This window comes from Piliocolobus tephrosceles, chromosome 6 (genome assembly GCF_002776525.5).
Source record: "Piliocolobus tephrosceles isolate RC106 chromosome 6, ASM277652v3, whole genome shotgun sequence".
NCBI classification, from domain to species: Eukaryota; Metazoa; Chordata; class Mammalia; order Primates; family Cercopithecidae; genus Piliocolobus; species Piliocolobus tephrosceles.
Window position 1 is genome coordinate 85,643,076 of NC_045439.1, and position 18,603 is coordinate 85,661,678.

Genomic DNA, 18,603 nt, shown 5'->3' on the forward strand with positions numbered 1-18,603 from the left:
GTTAGCACTCAGGGTGGAGGCTGGGATCCAGCTATAGGATGCGGGGTATGAGGTGGGGGTTAGGGGGCTGGAGTCAGCCATGAGGTCAAGAACAACAGCAATCCTAATGTCTGATGCTCATTGAGCATTCACTGTTGTCCCAGGCCTTCTTCTAAGCTTTTTATGTGCCCTCCCTCAGTCCTCTCATCAGACCTGCGTGGATAGGTACTATTTTCCCTGTTCCACCAAAGCAGAAACCAAGGCTCAGAGAGGCGAGTAACTTGCTCAGTTACAAAACTGATGAGTGATAGAGCCAGGGTCTGAAATCCAGGCCTGTGTTCTGAAGAACCGTGCAATCCCGCCATGAGGCCTCCACATATGGACACTTCACGGTATACTACAAAAAGGAACACAGTATGCTACACAGTAGCCTACAAAAAGCAGGCTACAAAAAGGAACTACTAGTGCGATCCCCAATTGAGAGAAAAATTCATGCCTGCCCATGTACATATATATATATATACAGGAAAATTAATAGGCTATATTTATATACATTTGTTTTATAAGCAGAAATTCCCTACTGTTATTTATAAAGTTTCATAAAGAGAGTTTCTTAAATCTGAACAGCTCAAAATAGAAAAGGATCTTGCAGTGGCACCATCATAGCTCACTGCAACTTTGATGTGAAACCAGAGAGATCTGGATGGGGGAACAGCAGGTGGGAGCTGGGATAGAGGAAGAAATGGGTGTGGGGAAGTGAGTTTGCTCCTGAGTTTGCTGAGCCCTGGTGGCTGTGGGCTTCCTGAAGCTGTGGGAGGCTGTGTACATACGGGTGGGGACTCACGCCTCCAGGAAGCAGAGCTTGGCCCCTAGCTCCCACCTGGGCCTCATGCTGACTGCGGATATGGCCCGCCTTCTCAGCCACTGCCTCCCACCTGCTGCATGGCAGGCCATGGCTTCTAGAGCAGGGCTCTCCTGGCAGCAGGGGCCCACCAGACACCACTTGTCACCTGCCACTGTCTAGCCTTCTGGCTGGGCTCCCTGTAATTGCACCAGTGCCAGGTCCATCTCCCCAGCACTTGCCCCTGTTGAGTTCCAGGTCTTGGCTCCTCCAATCTGCCCATCTGGTGTCCTCAGACAGCATTGTTAACGCAGAGACTCCGTCTAGAGACCACACACACACGGGGCTTTGCAGTCAGGCCCAGATCATCAGGCCAGCTTGGCCACTCACATGCAGTGTGAGCTCAGCCAGGCCTCTTCACCTTTCTGAGCCTCAGAGTCCTCATGCAGAGATACCTGGTATTGCTGTGAGGCTCAGAGTTGGTGTGTGAAGCCTCTGCCGAGGCAGGTATAATTTGGAGGCTGCTGCTCTCTTCCACACCCATTCTATTCTAATCACTGCTTTAATCAACAGGTCAGACCCCTTCTTCTTCCTCCTTGAGGCCCCCAGAGCTCCCAGCCCCCTCCTTTGCTGTGCTCTTCAATTTATGGCAGCCCATAAATCTTCAATTTATGGCAGCCCATTACTGACGAGGGACTGACCAAAAGAAGCACATGATATTTTGGCAAAGGAAATTTGGCCCCTTCTTTCTTTGCCCAGCCCGGTTCAAGATCTTAGCATGTCTGCCCTGGACAGTTACAGCAGTATCCAAATGGGTTTTCTTGGCTTCCAGGGAAACACGCACACATCCAGGAAAATGTGTGCAGGGATGCTCACTGCAGCACAGCTTGTGGTCTTATATGAGGGCATGCCCAGTCTCTGAATCACAGGCTGTGGTCACAAAGGATGACCTAGATTTTATTGTACTGACACACAGAGATGGCCACGCTCTATTGTGAAAGGAAAGTGCATGTGGCAAATGAATATGATCCTGTCCATAACTGGGTTGTGTGCGTGCTCGTGGGGTGAGTCTTGTGGGAAGGGGCTGCCAGCTCTTCAGCTCACCCCATGGGTCCGATCACCCCCTCTTCTGATTCAGAGGGTGACCTTTTCTAAGACCCTCCTGTTCTCCAACTCAGCTTTTTTGGAGCATGAGCAGAGCTCTGTTATTTTTATTTTTATTTTGTGATGGAGTCTCACTCCATCACCCAGGCTACGGTGCAGTGGCACAATCTCGGCTCACTGCAACCTCCGCCTCCCAAGCTCAAGCCATTCTCTGGCCTCAGCCTCCCAAGTAACTGGGACTACAGGCGTTCACCACCATGCCCAGCTAATTTTTGTCTTTTTAGTAGAGATGGGGTTTCACTATGTTGGCCAGGCTAGTCTTGAACTCCTGACCTCAGGTAATCTGCCCACCTCAGTCTCCCAAAGTGCTGGGATTACAGGCACGAGCCACCGCACCTGGCCCAGAGCTCTGTTACTAAAACCTTGCTGTTTGGACGAACGGAGGCAGGATGGTGCACTTCCGGGTTCTTCACCACCAACTCTTCCCGTGTGTGCGAGAATGCAGCTGACACCCGGGAAGGTGCAGATTAATCAGGCATGCACCAGGTGATGTCAATCCGAGGAGACCAAGATTTACCTGGGGCACCTGCGGAGCGCCCCCCTCCCCCGACATGCCCATGCCCCGCCTATTGCCCTTCCACTCCTAGAAAAGTCGCTCCCAGCAGATGAGCCAGGGGTGGGCTTTCTCAGCCCCCACTCTTGTCGGGACTGTATTAGAAACCCCCCCGCCTTCCCCCAGCTCCGGTCCCTGAAGCTAGATGACCAAAGAATAAATTTTTTGCTTTTAGCCTTGCCTACTCGCTGGTTCTTTTGTGCCCACTCTGGTGGTCTTAGAAAAACAAATCACTTGCCTTGACAGATAAAGAAAGCTGGGGACGGGAGCCAGGAAGGAGATGGAGGGAGAGCATGGCTTCTGGTGAGGCTGCGTCCCTGTCTCAGACGGTCCCTGCTAGACTCCACTCCTCGGATACTAGTCCTGTAGGCCTCCACAGGTGCCTATCCCCTCCCTGATCCAGCCTGGCTGCTCTCTGAGAGAGAGGGCTCCCCTAGGGTATGGAGAGGGATCTCGGCCCTTACCCCTCAGTCTCTATCCTCTCTTTCCTCTACATCTGTGGGAACCTGAAGGACCTATTTTCCCTCCTCAGCTTCCCCAACCCGCACAGCAGGGACCTTGAGCAGCTGGGAGGACACTGCCTGCAGATGAGTGGCCCTGACCGCTCCCCACAGCCTGGAGCTGAACCTCCCCAACCCCCAGGGCCATGCTCTGCGTCACAGCCCAGCCTTGAGAACAGGAAGGACAGCATGGCCCAGATTCCTGCTGTGGTCCTGCTGCCTCCCTTGATCCAGTCCCTCCCCTCCAGCCCCCTCCCCACTTTCCAGTCTGTGGGGGAGGGTCGGGCACCAGTCACTTCCCTGTCTTGTCTCTGGGCTGAGCCTCCTCTAGAAGGACTGACTCCAAAGCCATTGTGCCTGACCCTAGTGCCCACTGCATTCTCCTTACCCACTGACACTGCCCTTTCCCCAAACAAGACCCAGCTCTCGGGTTTGAACTGCCCCACTGCCACTGAGCGCTGGTGGCCTTTGCTGCACCGACACCTTCGCTTTGGCTGTGGAAGGGCAGCTGTTCTCTGAGCCTCAGTATCCTCATCTGTGGAATGGGAAAATCACCCCACCTCAAGGGGGGTTGCTGTGGAGTGAGAGGGGGCATGAAGAGTGCCAGCCCAGGCTCTGGCACCCAGCATGCCTGGCAACAGCATCTCCCTTTCCTCCACCACCTTCTGAGTGCTATCTTGTTTTCCAAGATGGAGTCTCACTCTGTCACCCAGGCTGGAGTGCAGTGGCATGATCATAGCTCACTGCAACCTCGAACTTCCGGGCTCAAGTGGTCCTCCTGACTCAGCCTCCCAAGTAGCTGGGGCTACAGGTGTGTGCCACCATGCCTAGCTAATTTTTAAATTTTTTGTAAAGATGGGGCCTTGCTATGTTGCCCAGGCTGGTCTTGAACTCCTGGCCTCAAGTGATCCTCCTACCTTGGCCTCCCAAACTGCTGGGATTATAGGCATGAGCCACTCTGCTTGCCCCCACATTTTTAATAGTTCTTATTGTAACCCTGGGCAGTGGGCACAGAAGATATGATGATGTGACTACTTCCATTTTATAGAAACTGAGAACCAGTTTCCATGAAGGAGGAGGAGTGGTGATTGTCTTTGTTTTTAAGCCGGGAGTGGGGAGAAGGAGCTGGGTTAGGGAGGGTGTGTTGGGGGTAAGTTACCTGCAGGCCCTTGAGTGCAGGAGGCCTAAAGGGTTAATGCTTAACCCTTATCCACCCCCGCCCTCCCACCAGAATAAGAAGTGCTTCTGGCAGAATCTGAGGCACTGCATCCAATGACACCTGTGGCTACTTAGGGTCCAGATAAACTCATTGTAAAACAGGGAAGCTGAGATTGGAAGTAGTGTTCCCAAGGTCATAGAGACTCAGTGTAAAGGCTACATTGGAAGCAGCAGTCACCAGCAATTGCTGAAGGCCATGTCCACACCGGGGCCATGGAACCCAGAGCAGCCCAGACCATCCCTGCCTGCGATGGTCTCCCATCTACACCGAGGAGATGGCAGTGACATCTGTGACAGAGGGGAGCTTACAGAAGGCTCTTTTCCTAGCCCCAGGTCTAGGAAGCCTTCCTGGAGGGGGTGATAACCTGAGCTGACTCTAGGAGGGTGAGCAGGTGTTACCCGGGGTAGGGGAGAGGTCTCTCGGGCAGAGGAGACACTGTGGCAAAGGCAAGGGGGAGAGAATGTATGATCAGGAACAAAGCCGGCGACTTCCTGGAGGGCAGAGTGCGGGTCGGGGAGTGAGTAGGGGTGTGGCCAACCTCAGGAACTTGGACTCCATCCTGCAGGCCACTGGAAGGCCTAAGCTGGAGGGAGGTTGTGGCAAGACCCCTCTGGCCACTCAAGATGGACAGAGAAATGAATGGAGGCCCAGAGCAGGGAGCCAGGGACCCTTGCTGGGTGGAGGCAGACCAAGGAGGACTCAGCATGACAGAGTGAAGTGCACAACAAAGAGGAGGGTTGGGGATGGCGGGGCGGGGCGTTGGGAGGGGCTAGGGTCTTTGGGTGGAGGAGGTGCATGCCTGCAGTGCAGAGGAGGAGGAGGAGTGGGAGGAGTCTGGGGCCTTTTGGTGGAGGTGCATGCCTGGAGTGGGAAGGAGGAAGTGGGAAGAAGGAGGAGGTGGGGGATGAGGAAAGGAGGAGCCTGGGGTCTTTGGGTGGAGGAGGTGCAGGTCTGGAGTGGGAAGGAGGGGGAGCTGGGTTAGGGGGAGGAGCGTGTTAGGGGTGAGGTACCTGCAGGGCCTCAGGTGCAGGAGGCCAGCAGTGGCTGATGGTGATCAAGCCTGGAGTGAATCCTGGTGGGAGACAGGTGGCGGGATAGCCCTGGTTCCACTGGAGCCTTGGGAAGGGAGCAGATTTTCAGCGTCTGGGAAGTGTGGAGTGAGGAGGGGGTTCAAGGACAAGGGGTGGTAGGAGAGGAGCTCTCAGGACTAGGGCAATTGACAGAGAGGTAGGAGGAAGAGTGGCGAGAGCCGGCTGGCAAGGCCAAGGCTGCAGAGGGCTTCAAAAGGAGGGCAACTACCTTCCGCTTGAGTCTTGTGGCTTGGGTGATGGAGATGAACCCGCCGCTAGAGATGGTCTGAATGGGACACAAAGCAAAACTCACCTTCATAAAAACATAAAAGAACTGGCGGGCGAGTGAGGAATTATGGGGTAGAGATGGGGCAGGTGGAGACCCACACAGCGGGATACTTCAGAGCATGAAGAAACCATGATGTGGGTGCACCTCACATACATCAAGGCGAACAAAAAAGCCGTGTGCAAAGCAATGCATATGTCATGGTGCCCTCTCCATGAAGGTAAAAATAGAAAAATTAGGCCAGAGTGATTCAAGAGGCATGCTCAGGTAGCGACAGTACAAAGAAGCAAAGCAGGGCAGGTGCAGTGGCTAACACTTTTTTTTTTTTTTTTTTTTTTTGAGATGGAGTCTCACTCTGTCGCCCAGGCTGGAGTGCAGTGGCGTGATCTTGGCTCAATGTAACCTCTGCCTCCCGAGTTCAGGCAATTCTCCTGCCTCAGCCTCCTGAGTAGCTGGGATTACAGGCACCTACCACTAAGCTGGGCTAATTTTTTTTGTATTTTTAGTAGAGATGGGATTTCACCATGTTTGTCAGGTTGGTCTCGACCTCCTGACCTCATGATCTGCCCACTTCAGCTGCCCAAAGTGTTGGGATTACAGGTGTGAGCCACGGGGCTGGCTTACTCTTTTAATCCCAGCACTTTGGGAGGCTGAAGCGGGCAGGTCGATTGAGGTCAGAAGTTTAAGATCAGCCTGACAAACATAGTGAAACCCTGTTTCTACACAAAAACCCAAAAATGAGCCGAGTGTTGTGGAGGGTGCCTGTAATCCCAGCTACTTGGCAGGCTGAGGCCTGAGAATCACTTGAATCCGGGAGGTGGAGGTTGCAGTAAACCAAGATTATGCCATTGCACTCCAGCCTGGGCGACAGAGTGAGACTCTGTCCCAAAAATAAATAAATAAATAATAAAAAAGTAAAGAAGCAAAGCAAGGACAGAAACATGGTAGAGTGATTACATCCAGGAGACGAGGGATGTGGCTGGGAGGGGCACGAGGGGCGTGAAGATGCTGGTGATGCTGTTTCCTGACCTGGGTGGTGGTTTCATGGACATTTGCTATATAATAATTTATAACAATTATGTTCTATATGTTCAATGCAATTTTTCTTAAATTGTGAAATGGTTTACATTTCACAATTTAAAAGAATTTTGGAAAAAGGAGAGAAGGCTCAACAGCTTCCAGATCTGCAGAGGGAGCCTCTGGGTGTGGCCTGGGGGAGGTGACCTTGGCCGTTGCTCTGAATGCTGGGTGCTGTGGGTAAGGTCTGAGGGGACAGTGAGGTTGAGAAGGGTCAAAGGTGGTAGCTAGGAACACAGGCTCAAGGAGAGGCATAGTGGTGGACAGAGAGGATTTCCTGGAGAATTAGAAGGTAAGAGGGAGGGATGCGTAGGGGACATGTGGGCTGGAGCAGGAGTAGGAGTGGGGAGGGGCTTCACTCTCCCAGGGAAGGAGGCCTGAGACAGGTTGCTGGGTCTGAGGCCGTGTGGGTGGCAGTCTGGCTAGTGTTGGAGTGGGTGCAGAAGATGGGTTTGCTGGACCAGGTACACACCCTCTCCTTTGTCCCCTTCCCTGGGCAGCCACCCAATCTCAGGGTTCCCCACACCCCCAGGATCCACCGCTGGCAGGCCCAGGCCATCTGCATGTGGTTTGCCTTTGCAGCCGGCAGAGGGCAGCCGCCTCCCACAGACACCCAGCTTCAGCCTGTGGTGGGATAAGGCCAAGCTGAGTGGCCCACAGCTCATATTGTGGGGAAGGTGTGTGCGGGGCTGTCTTTCTCCCCAGTTCCAGGAGCACATATCCTTCCTCCAGGCGGTCCAGCCAGCCTTCCAAGACCTCTAGCCCGGAACCCCCATCTCAGAAGTTCTGATATTGGGACCAGGGAGGTGCAGAGATTTGCCTGAAGTCACTCAGTGAATCTTGAACTTGGGATGGGGCCTCTGTCCTGGGTTAGCTCCAGGGAAGATGTTGGGGCTGAGTGATGAGGACAGGGGCTTGGGACGAGACCCATCTTGCAGTAACCCTAATTCTTCCCTGCTAGCTGCTAATTTCTTGCTGCCCTGAGACTGTGAGGAAGCCCAAACTAAGTGTATAGGAGAGGGTGAGGCCCACCCAGCCCCGGCTGCTCCCGCCCCTCCCCGTAGGTTGTCCCAGCTGAGGACTCAGACCTGCTGTGCCGTGGCTGAGTTCCTGACCCACAAAGCTATGAGATGTGATAATAAAAGAAAAAAATTCTCTTTTTAACTGATAACATTTTGGGGTAGTTTGCTATTGCAATAGGTAACTGGAACATCCTCTCTGGCCTCCAGACCCCTCCAACGGCTCCCACTGGGCCTCATGGTAAATTTCCAACTTTGAATTTCCACCTCTCCCAGCACAGCTAGACCCCCTTTCAGAATTTAGCCCTGGCCACTCCACCCATGGGCCCAGCCTTCTGGGCCCCTATCTTCAAAGCCTTCCCTATCTCTGCCCAGAAGCCATTCCTTGTCCACACCAGCCTGGCAATCCCCATCTGCCAAGGGCCACCCACATGCTCCCCCTTTAGCTCCTGAAGACCTTGATGGCAGGGAAGGGCCTCCCTGCCTCCCTGCCTTACTCTGGCAAATCCTTTGACCCAGACCCTGCTCCTGCCAAATTTGCCAGACAGAACTCCTGCAGGTGTCCTTTGAATATCAGAGAGGCTTCTCTTGGCTAATCTAAGTTTCCCAATACTTTTAAATGGAATAACCACATTTCTTGGCCGGGTGCAGTGGTTCATGTCTATAATCCCAGCACTTTGGGAGTCAAGGCGGGCGGATCACTTGAGGTCAGGAGTTCAAGACCAGCCTGGCCAATATAGTGAAATCCTCTCTCTACTAAAAATACAAAAATTAGGCAGGGCACAGTGGCTCCTGCCTGTAATCCCAGCCTTTGGGAGGCCAAGGCAGGTGGATCGCCTGAGGTCAGAAGTTTGAGACCAGCCTGGCCAACATGGTGAAACCCCATCTCTACTAAAAATACAAAAATTAGCTGGGCGTAGTGGTGGGTGCCTGTAATCTCAGCTACTTGGGAGGATGAGGTGGAAGAATCGCTTGAACCAGGGGGCGGGTGGGGGTGGGGTGGAGGCTGCAGTGAGCTGAGACGGCGCCACTGAACTCCAGCCTGGGCCACAGAGCAATACTCCATCTCAAAAATAAATAAATAAGATAAGATAAGATAAAATAAAATAAAGCGAATTAACCACATTTCTTTAAAATACAATGGAAAATTCAGCTTGCAAATTGGTGCTGGCCTCCTCCAGTTCCAGAGACCAGGGAGCAAAAGCCCAGTTCTGAGGGGCCATCTCAGGGACAAGTCGAGGGGGATGGAGGTTGTGCCTGAAAATTTGCTGAAAGGGACTAGTGTTTTCCAGGGGTCGGGGCTCACCATGGCTAAGAACTTCCCTTACTCCCAGAAACACACGGGCCAATGCTACTGGGTCCCTGGCCTCTCAGTTCTTTGCCACTGCCCATCTAGCCAAGCTCCCTTGCCACCCACTGAAGGACAATAGAACCCACTCCCCACGAGAACAAGCTTCTTTCTTTCCCTCCATTCACTTTGGAACCTCATCACCACCAGAGGGCAGGCGAGGGAGGACTGAGAGCCTCACTGGCTGGGTGGGATATCAAAGTGGGAAGGGCATAGCCCAGTGGGAGAGGTTTCGCTCCTGAGACACAGAGGGCAGGGTTAGGGAGGTGAGGGCAAGGTGGTCTGTGCAATGGGGGTGGGAGCCTGCAGGAGACAATGGCACTGGTGGGTTCCTTCACCTGCTACCACTCCAGGGTGGCCCCAGCTTCCCAAGGCCATTCTGGGCTCTGTTTGGCATATATCTCCCTTCCACCTGCTCCCCAGCAGGGCCTGGCAGCTGCTGTTTGCACCCCTAAACTCAGCTCTGTGGGGGTGGGGAGACCCCTGCACTCAGAGAGTTCCCAGTGGGAGGAAGGCTTTGCATTGGGACATGGCTCACACCTTAGGAGTGCAAGTCAAGGCCAGGGGTGGGGTTGGGGACAGGATCCTACAGAGGAGGGGTGGGGCTGGGCCTTTGAGGTGCACATGAGATTTGACTGGATTGGGTGGGACTTGAGAGGTGGGGAACACCGAGGGAAAGTGTGGAGGCCCACGTGGGCTGGGCTTTTTGGAGGCAGCAAAGTACACAGGTCTGTCTGGCTAGAGAGCTGGAGCAGGCCCACCTGTTTGCGCCAGCCAGGCCGGGGACCTCTGCTTCTGAACAGAGGGCAGTGGGGAGTCACAGGAGTTTCTAGAACCAGGGGCCTGCTCACCCCAGGTCTCCGCTCCTGGTTCCCCTCGAAAGTCATCTGGGCCTTCCAACCACAACAGTCTGTGCAAATTGCTGTTTACAACAGACTCCCTGCTCCACAGAAGCTGCCCTCCCCGGGAGGGCAGGCAGTCGCTTCTTTGTTCAGCCCAAGGTTATGGCAAAGAAACAAAAGGAGTGAATTTTCCCTTTCTTCTGTTCTTTCTTTCCCTTCCTGCTGCAGCAGAGATAGTGCCTAGAAAGCTTTTGTGCTTGGCTTGGTGAAGCTTGGAGGGGTGGCAGGGCCTTGGCCGGCAGCTGACCTCAGCCCCTGTCTAATTGGCCCCTGCAGGAGCCAGGTGCTAATTGGGCCTGGCCAGGACAATGGAGACCGGCTGGGCTGGGGTGGGGGCAGGGCTTCCTGGAGGATGCTGGCTTCCCATTCCTACTTCCCCTCTCAGGCTTTTCTGAACCCTGCCCTACCCTCAAGGCTCCATTCTGGGCCCTCCTCTTCCAGGAAGACCCTCGGGCTATCCCAAGACAGGCCATCAGTCACTACTCCTTGGGTACTGGGCCAGAGTCCAGCCTCTGCTGACAGCGGATTGGGGCCAGCCTTTGCTCTCAGTCAGGGAAGTACCAGGCTGGGCATTCAGCGGGTGGTGAGGGGCAGGCCCCAGTCCTGGTTTTACAGGCCCGGTTCACTCTTCCACAAAGAATCCTTCCCCACTGGTCACCTCCTGCCAGAATCCTCCCTGGTTAGAGCTTTGCTGCTTCAGGAATGCCCCACGGAGGGTGGGGGAAGAGCCCTGGTTGGAACCCAGAACCTTGGGTTCTGATCCAGCCTCTGCCCACAGCTGTTGAACGACCTGAAGCGAGGCCCTTGCCCACTTCATGCCTACTCATCTGCACCCTGTGGGGAATGATCCTTGTTGGGGTTGTCCTCTGGGATTCTTGCCAAAGGGGAAGAAGAAATGCTTTGGCACCTGGGGCCCAAACCAGAAAGGTTAGCACTTCCCCGGGCGGCCCCAGCCCCCGGCCTAGGCTACTACTTCCACTGGATGTCCCATCTGCCACACCCACTCCTCCTCACAGCTCGGCATCACACATGCACTACCAGCAAGCTTTCCTAGGCTAGCCCAGGCTCAGTCACTTTCTAGGATCCGAGGCTGGACCTCCAAGACGCCAGAGGTAGGGCCCAGACTAGCAGGAGACAATGGTCACTTTAAGGGATTTTCCCAGAAGCCCTTCTGTACTCCCTCTCTGGTTTACTGTGTGGGCTCAGGTGGCCTAGGCTGCAGCTGGGGGCCCTGCAAAAGATTCCTGTGACCATGGGCATCTAATGGTCAAAGCCCTGGTCCTCTCCACCCTGCCTCCCACTTGTAGAGGCTCTGGGAACACCTCTACTGGTTGCTGGGCAACACAGCCCAATGCACCTGCTGCTAGGCAAGCCACAACCCATCCTCGCAGAACCAGTGGGTGAGGGGGCAACTTACAGAGAGGTTGTCAACGAGGTCTGGGGTAGCCTTGGGGGCTGGAGGGGATGGGGGCCCTGGCTCCCCCATCTTTACTGCTAGCAGTCCTGTTCCCCAGGATGGGTCCCCAGGGACCGTTGCTACAACAAGTGCCTGCCTGGTGACCAAGCCCAGCCCTGAGCTGAAGCAGGCAGGCCATGGGGCCACTTCCCCTTTGTTCCAGGGTGGGGGGTGTCTGGGTGGGGTGGCTGAAACAATGCAAGACTCACTCCTTGGCCATAGAATAGTACAGAGACAGCAGGGCCGAGGAGGGCTGTGGGGCCCTTCAGGGCTCCGGCCTTCTGACTCCCCTGGCCCAGGCTCAGTATCCCTCCTCCCTCACCTGCCTTTGGCTACACCTTGGTCCCTGCCTCCCCCTCAACTCCCCACTCTCTTCTCCACTTTCTCTGCCTCCTGGTTACCCCCATACCTCGTCTCCCCTTTCTCTCCCACTGAACCTCACCCTCTGTCCCTGAGTCTCCTCCTCCCCCTTCCCCTTAGTCTCTCTGCTCCCCGATTCACCTTTGTCCCTTCAGGAGTCCTCCCCGCCCCGCAGCAGCACAAGCTGGGCTCACTCTCCTCCCTGCAGTTGCAGTGTGGCTTAGAGCCCCACGCCTGGCCCCTGGGGCTTTCCCCTGTCTGCTTTCCTGATGCTCTGGACAAATTCCTTTCTCTTTAGTTCAGCGGAGACATGGGTGGATGTTTTTGAAAGAAACTCACTGGGAAGCAAAGAAAAAACAAACCCAAACAAGCCAGCCCGCCACCTAGAAACGGCGTTGGTCACGAAGGCAGAACGTCTGATATAAATGGCTTCAGCCTGGGTTGCAGAGACCCCCTCCTGGGGTATGGAGGGGCCTGCCTGCCTTTCCCCAGCTGAACTGGGTTCAGCCTGTCTGTCCCAGACAAGCTTGGTCGCAAAGCCTTTCATGATGGGCCCTCCATCTGGACCTAGCAAGATGCTGACCAGCACTGGGACTTCATAAATATTTGTTTACTTGTTTAATGAATGAATGGATGACTGACAGTGTTCTTTGGGGCCTCAATGGTGGCACAATAATAATCCCTGACTGGACAAGCCAGGACAGTCACCTTCACCCGTTTCAAAATCTCTGCTCCTGCTGCTGGGTGCCTAGCTCAGCACTCTGCACAGGGTTGGGGGGCCTCTGGCCTCTCTCAGTGTTGCAGGGGTGCCCTTCCTCTTCTCATTTGCAGGCCTCAGGTTTCACTTACTCCACGTTTTCTTTTTTCTTCTTTTTGACATAGAGTCTCGCTCTGTCTCTCGCTCTATCTCCCAGGTTGGAGTGCAGTGGCATGATCTCGGCTTACTGCAAGCTTCGCCTCCTGGGTTAATGCCATTCTCCTGCCTTAGCCTCCCGAGAAGCTGGGACTACAGGGCCCGCCACCACACCTGGCTAAATTTTTATTTTTTATTTTTTTAGTAGAGACGAGGTTTCACCGTGTTAGCCAGGATGCCCTCGATCTCTTGACCTCGTGATCCACCTGTCTCGGCCTCCCAAAGTGTTGGGATTACAGGTGTGAGCCATCGCGCCCGGCCCACTCCACTTTTTCTTAATGGGGACATTTCCTCTGAACAGTAGGGACAGGCAGGGGAGTGGCACAAGACAATCCCCATACTCCTATTAGTTCTTGTTTGAGTGGGCCTGGTGAAGTGGAAAGATAGTGGGCTCTGTTACTAAGCAGCCGTGTGAGTCTGGATAGGTCACTTAACCTCTCTGAGCCTGTTTTCTCCTCTGTAAAATGGAGTGCATCACTGTGCCCGTCTCATAACGCTGTTGGGGATTAAATGAGGCTGTGAGTGTACAGCTCTGAGCAGTGCCTGGCATATAAGAGTGGCTCCAGAAATATTACTCCCTCCTCTGTGTGACTCTCTTGAGGGGCTCTGGAGGGTCTAGCACCAGGGAAATGAAAGGGAGGCCCGTGGTAGAGTCGGCCATCCTCCCTTGATGGTACCAGTCACCAGCTGGCACTGAGATGTGGGCCTTAGATCTTCCTGCTCCTGCCCCTCAGCCTCCCCACCAGGGAAATGGGTGTGGGTCCCCTGCTGTCCCCAAGATCCTGGGGCAAGAAGCCTCCCAGACCAGGCTTCACCACCCCTCCCTGCGAGGGGCCCCATCTTCCCCCGCCTGCTGTGCGCCAATCGATTGAGTCTGCTCCCATCCTCGGGCGTGCCATGAATTTTTCATCAAAGGCCTGTAGACTTTGGGAAACGCACAATTAGAAGCACCATCAATAATGCACTACGCAGAGGCATGCACTGAGCTCAGCCGGGCCCCAGACATGGCTGTCTTCCAGCCCTGCTCTGGCGGGAGACTGGAGGGGCGCCCGAGCGGACCTTCAGGGACCCATCACCGGACATAGACCAAGTGTGGGCTGCTGAGAGGGAGGGGAGCTGCACCCTTGAGGGGCTTGAGCCTGCCCCCTGAAGCCAGGGAGGCCCCAGGGGCTCCTGTCTGGTCTCAGGCATTTCATCTATAAAACGGGTGCTAAATAGCCCCCACCCCCTGTCCCTTGCTCACCCCTTATCACTGGGTGAGACACACAAGACAATTACTATGTGGAGACTAGGGCAGGGCTCTTTGTGGGACCAAGGGATGTCCTCCTTCAGGGGTTCCTAGGAAACAGGGCAGGCGCCAGGCTGGGCTGGGGAGGGAGAGGAGGGCAGTACAGAGATGCCTGGTGGCACTGGGGCTTTATTCACACTTCCTTCACCCAGCTTAGCGGTCAAGGTCCCTGTGGTCTTGCTCCTGTCCCCCTCCCCCTCCACACTTAATAGCGCAGCTCCCCTCGGACCAGCCACTCCCGCACCAGCCACTTCCTGCGGCCTTAGAACCTCTGGGGGAACAAACAGGTTCAGTGCATCCGGCCTCTGTGCCTTTGCTTACGCAGTTCTCCCACCTACAGGATGGGGTCGCCTTCCCCCATCGCTGCAGATCCGTTCTGCAAAGCCCACCTCCTAACAAAAGGCTTTCCCACTCTTCTTGGCTTCCTTTCTCAATTTCTAGAGCCTGCACCAGGCAGGTGACAAGAGCTCACCACAGGCTGGGCACTGTTCTAACTACCTTAAATAGATTGGTCTAACTTCACCACCAGTCACCTGATGAAGTAGCCACCTTCATGCCCATTCCACAGAGGAGGAGAGTGAGGCACAAGGAGGCTAGGGAAGTTGTTGGAGTGGGTGAGCTGGTTCCAGAGTCTTCACCACCACTCCGGACCCTGGGGCTGGCTCTCCTGTCCTCAACTGGCCTTGGCCTTGGAGTCCACAAGGGCGGGGCTCATGCTTCATCATTCACCGGGATCTCCCTATTGCAGGGCCAGAGGCTCAGCTGAACTCAGGGCGGGGCATGCAGGATGTTGATAGCCATGCTTAGCTGCTGGCGGGAGAGGCCTCCCCTCAACTCGAGTTTGAAGCTGGCCTAGCCAGAAGATCCAGATGCCTCCCTGGTCCCCTGCAACGATCTCCACTGAGCCCACACCCATCTCATGGAGTCCCACGGCTGCTCTGCTCCCCCCACCCCTGCCGGCTCCAGGTCTGGTTCATACATTCTGAGGCTATCTTGAATGCCCTGACTTCCTGCAATAAAACCACCGCATCAGACACACGGGGGTGGGGGAGGAGAGGCTCCTGGGGCTGAGATGGCTTTTGCTGTTGCTTTTGACAGGCTGTCAGACTTCTCTGGACCCTGCCTGGATGTGGGCCTTTGCTGCAGCCTAGGAGGGGGCTCGTGGGCAGCTGGGGTTCTGTGCCCCTGCACGTGGGCCGTGTGAGGGCAGAGATGCCAGCTCCAGGAGGTGGGACATGTGCTGAGGGAACACAGCCCTCCATTTCCATTTCTAAAACTCTCTCCTGGCAGGAATGCTGCTGGGCCTGAAATACACATGGAACTACGCCCCTCCCCAACCCCCAAATCCCCACCCCAGGTGTTCCACCACAGCTTGGAGCTGTCTGCAGGAAAGGGTTCGTCATGATGTCAGTGACCTTCACAGAAGGACCCTGGGATGGGTCCAGACTAGGGGGCTGGCAGGGGAAGGGTGGGCAGGGAGCTTGGTTAAAACTCCCTCCTCTGTACCCCCCACCCCCAAAGTGTATGTTTGCATTTTGCCCTAACTGAATCCATTGTCTGCCTTGAGGTCGTCATGACCCTATAAGTGGGCCGGCAGAGTGGCAAGAGAGTGTCTCCTTTCATCTCCAAGGGAGGAGTGAGCACTGCCTTTCCCCCATCCAGGCCAAGGACTGAGGTCCTCCCAGGTCAGGGTACACTCTTTGGCAGGCCCACTTGGCCAGGCCCTGTGGTGGGCACTGGAGACACAGATGTGACCAAGGCTTGGGGTCTCTGTCCCAAGGAGCTTATATTCTAGTCGATGTGACAGCAGGCAGTGTGGCATAATATATCAGTATGGCAAATGCAGTAGCCGAGGAGCCCCTCAGCCAGCCCCCTCCTCACCCTGGGGTGCAGGCAGGGGTGTATTGGAGGGCATGTCAGAGAGGGAGATGGGTTTTGAAGGATGAGTAGGAGTTTGTTAGGTGATACAGGCATAAGGAGGGGGACACAGTCTTAGCACAGAGAACAGCAGGAGCACAGGTGTGGAGGTGAGCAGCAGCCTGGTACACTGCGGGAGTGCAGACAGGACATGTGGCGAGGAGGGGCTGGTAGGAGATGAGACTGGAGCGGCTGCAGGGTTCAGTCATGGGACCTTGGATGCAAGTCTAAGGCCCAGCTGTCGAGCCTGTTATAGGCAGACAAAGTGGACTGGGCTGGGCCTGAATGCTGGCACCAAGCATGCTCGTGAATTCCCAAAGACCCTCCCAGAATAAGGTCTGGTTGCCTTCTAAACAAATTCAATGTGCTATGCAGGACCCAGAGTCCAGAGAGGATAAGAAGTTGCCTAGCACTTCTGTGGCAGGGCCAGCTCAGCATTCATAGCCCTCTGGGGTTAGAAATCTGTGCTGGGCAAATCACCTGATCTCAAACTCAAACAGGAGTTTGAGACCATCTTGGCCAATATGGTGAAACCCCATCTCTACTAAAAATATAAAAATTAGCTGGGCATGGTGGTGGGCACCTGTAATCCCAGTTACTCAGGAGGCTGAGGCAGGAGAATTGCTTGAATCTGGGGAGGCAGGGGTTGCAGTGAGCCGAGATCACACCACCGTACTCCAGCCGGGACAACAGAGTGATACTCCATCTCAAAAAAAAAAAAAAAAAAAAAAGAAGAAACAAAAGAATGGAAAGAAATCTGTGCTGGGGCTGGAAGGGACTGAGATGCCTTCTGGGAGACAGAATGACCCAAAACCTTGGGATGGGGAGAGAGCCAAGGGAAGGCATCCTTGAGATGCTGCCTTTTCTCAGTTATCTGAGTGGGCCACCTGCCCTGGTATCCTGGAGCCACTAGACCATGACACACCCCACTCTAGGAGCTGTACAAGCCTTGGCCCCTGTACCACCCTTGATCAATGCTGCTCAAGAGAAACAGAGACTTCCAAGTGGCTTCTCAGCCTCTCAGCCCCTTCCCACCCCTGTGACTCAAGTGTGTCACTGTTCTCGTAGCAGAAACCTGCCAAAGCTCAGGCTATGGGAGCCAGAGTGGGGACCAGATCCAACGCCCTGCCTCCCAGCACCCACAGGTAGCCAGCCTTCGAGGGCATGGTTTGGTTTGGGGTCTGGGGGCTTCCTCTGGAGGGCTGAGGTGGGGTGAGACTCAGAGGGGTTTGCAAGGGTCCCAGGCCAAGCTTGGCTCAGCAGAGAGACAGAGCCTGTGGGTATTGAGGGGGAGATGAAGGAAGATGAAGACTTGGCCTTGCCTTCAGGGGCCCTAGACTGAGTGGGGAGACAGTGTCCCACCCTGAGGAGCTCAGTCTGAGAGGGCAGATGTGAGCCTGCCCAGGAAGCCCCTGTATGTATGAGGAGGGTTGCACTGTCATATCTGAGCAGGAGGCAGGGCGCACACACTCCTGATAAGGACACATGAAAAGAACAGATGGCACCAACAAGTGCAAATTAATTGAGCGAAGCCTGTGTACACAGGCGCTGTGAACAAGCAGGCTGATGGCTCAGGAGGCGTGGTGTGGGGGCAGGGCAGGGAGCAGGGAGAAGCTGTAACGAGCACTTATCGATGTCTCGCTGGATCTGCAGACGGTAGCACAATTATTGACAAATCCTGTCTATAAATCTCCCAGCCATGTCTTCAGAAACCTTAATTATGGGGCCTCATTACCCTTCACACCTCTAGGCACAGGGACCCTCCTGGGCTGGGGTGGCTGCTGACACTGCGGCTGGCCTGCCATGGATGATGGGCTGAAACCCTGCAGGGAGATGTGCCTAGCAGGGGTGTCTGAGGGACACAATTCAGGTCCACGTGGCTCTGATGAGTGGGCAGAGGCTCAGCCTCAGGCAAGGGCAAGAGGGTGAAAGGGACTTTGGAACCAAGGGGAACATAAACTGGGTTTACATTCTAGTTTTGCCAGTCATTCTGGACTCTGATGAGCATCTTGCCTCTCTGAGCCTCAGTTTCCTCATCTGTACAATGAGGAAAGGGCTTTGGTGAAGATTACGTGAGCAACGTCCATCTAGCGTTGAGCACAGTGCCTGGCATGTGTTGTGTGAGTAACATCTGTCCCTTCCATCTCTTCTCGGTTGCTGTCTGAAGCTACCAAGGAAGAAAAGCGGCCCCTGGTGGCCGGGAGCTGGCGGCCTCAGCTGGACCCTGGTGTCCTGCTGCTGAATGTCATTCGCAACATCATACCAGGCCACGCTCTGACCACTCTATGACGTGTGTGAACACAGATAAAGCATAGTCACTGTGCAAAGCCCAAAAATGACCAAACTCCCTTTCCTGGTTAATATGAGTGACTGCTGCTTCTTTATTAGGATCATCATTGCTGCCTTCCAGATGAGAACTCCTATGATACCTACCCACTCTTAGAATGCTGATTCTAAGCCAGCCTCCTGATACCATCTAACCCAGAGCAAAGCCTGTTTCCTCAAACCCTTCCCCAAATACTCTAACACCAGCTTGAATCTGTGAAGTCCTTCCACACACTCTTTCCGGAATGCCCCGCAACTCCCCATGGTTGCATCCCCCTTAGTACAACGATACTTAGTACAACGATCCACAATAACCCCAACTTTGTTAAACTGCATGTTTAACAAACATGCAGTTCCCGGTCATCTTCAGCTGGAGGGGTTGATCC

The 18,603-nt window shown here is 54.7% G+C and overlaps 1 protein-coding gene across 3 annotated transcripts in view; it reads right to left on the bottom strand.

Moving 5' to 3' along the window:
• CCDC33 (coiled-coil domain containing 33) overlaps positions 1-18,603 on the bottom strand; it is a 100,833-nt gene that overhangs the window by 5,915 nt on the left and 76,315 nt on the right. For 2 of the 3 annotated variants that reach the window (XM_023196650.2, XM_023196651.2), the window contains exon 1: positions 11,376-11,469. The exons of the other annotated variant lie outside the window; for it this stretch is intronic. In XM_023196650.2, the coding sequence (XP_023052418.1) occupies positions 11,376-11,444 (69 nt within the window). In that variant the 5' untranslated portion in view covers positions 11,445-11,469. Of the gene's footprint in view, positions 1-11,375; positions 11,470-18,603 lie in introns of those variants that run through there. 3 annotated transcript variants of the gene reach the window in all.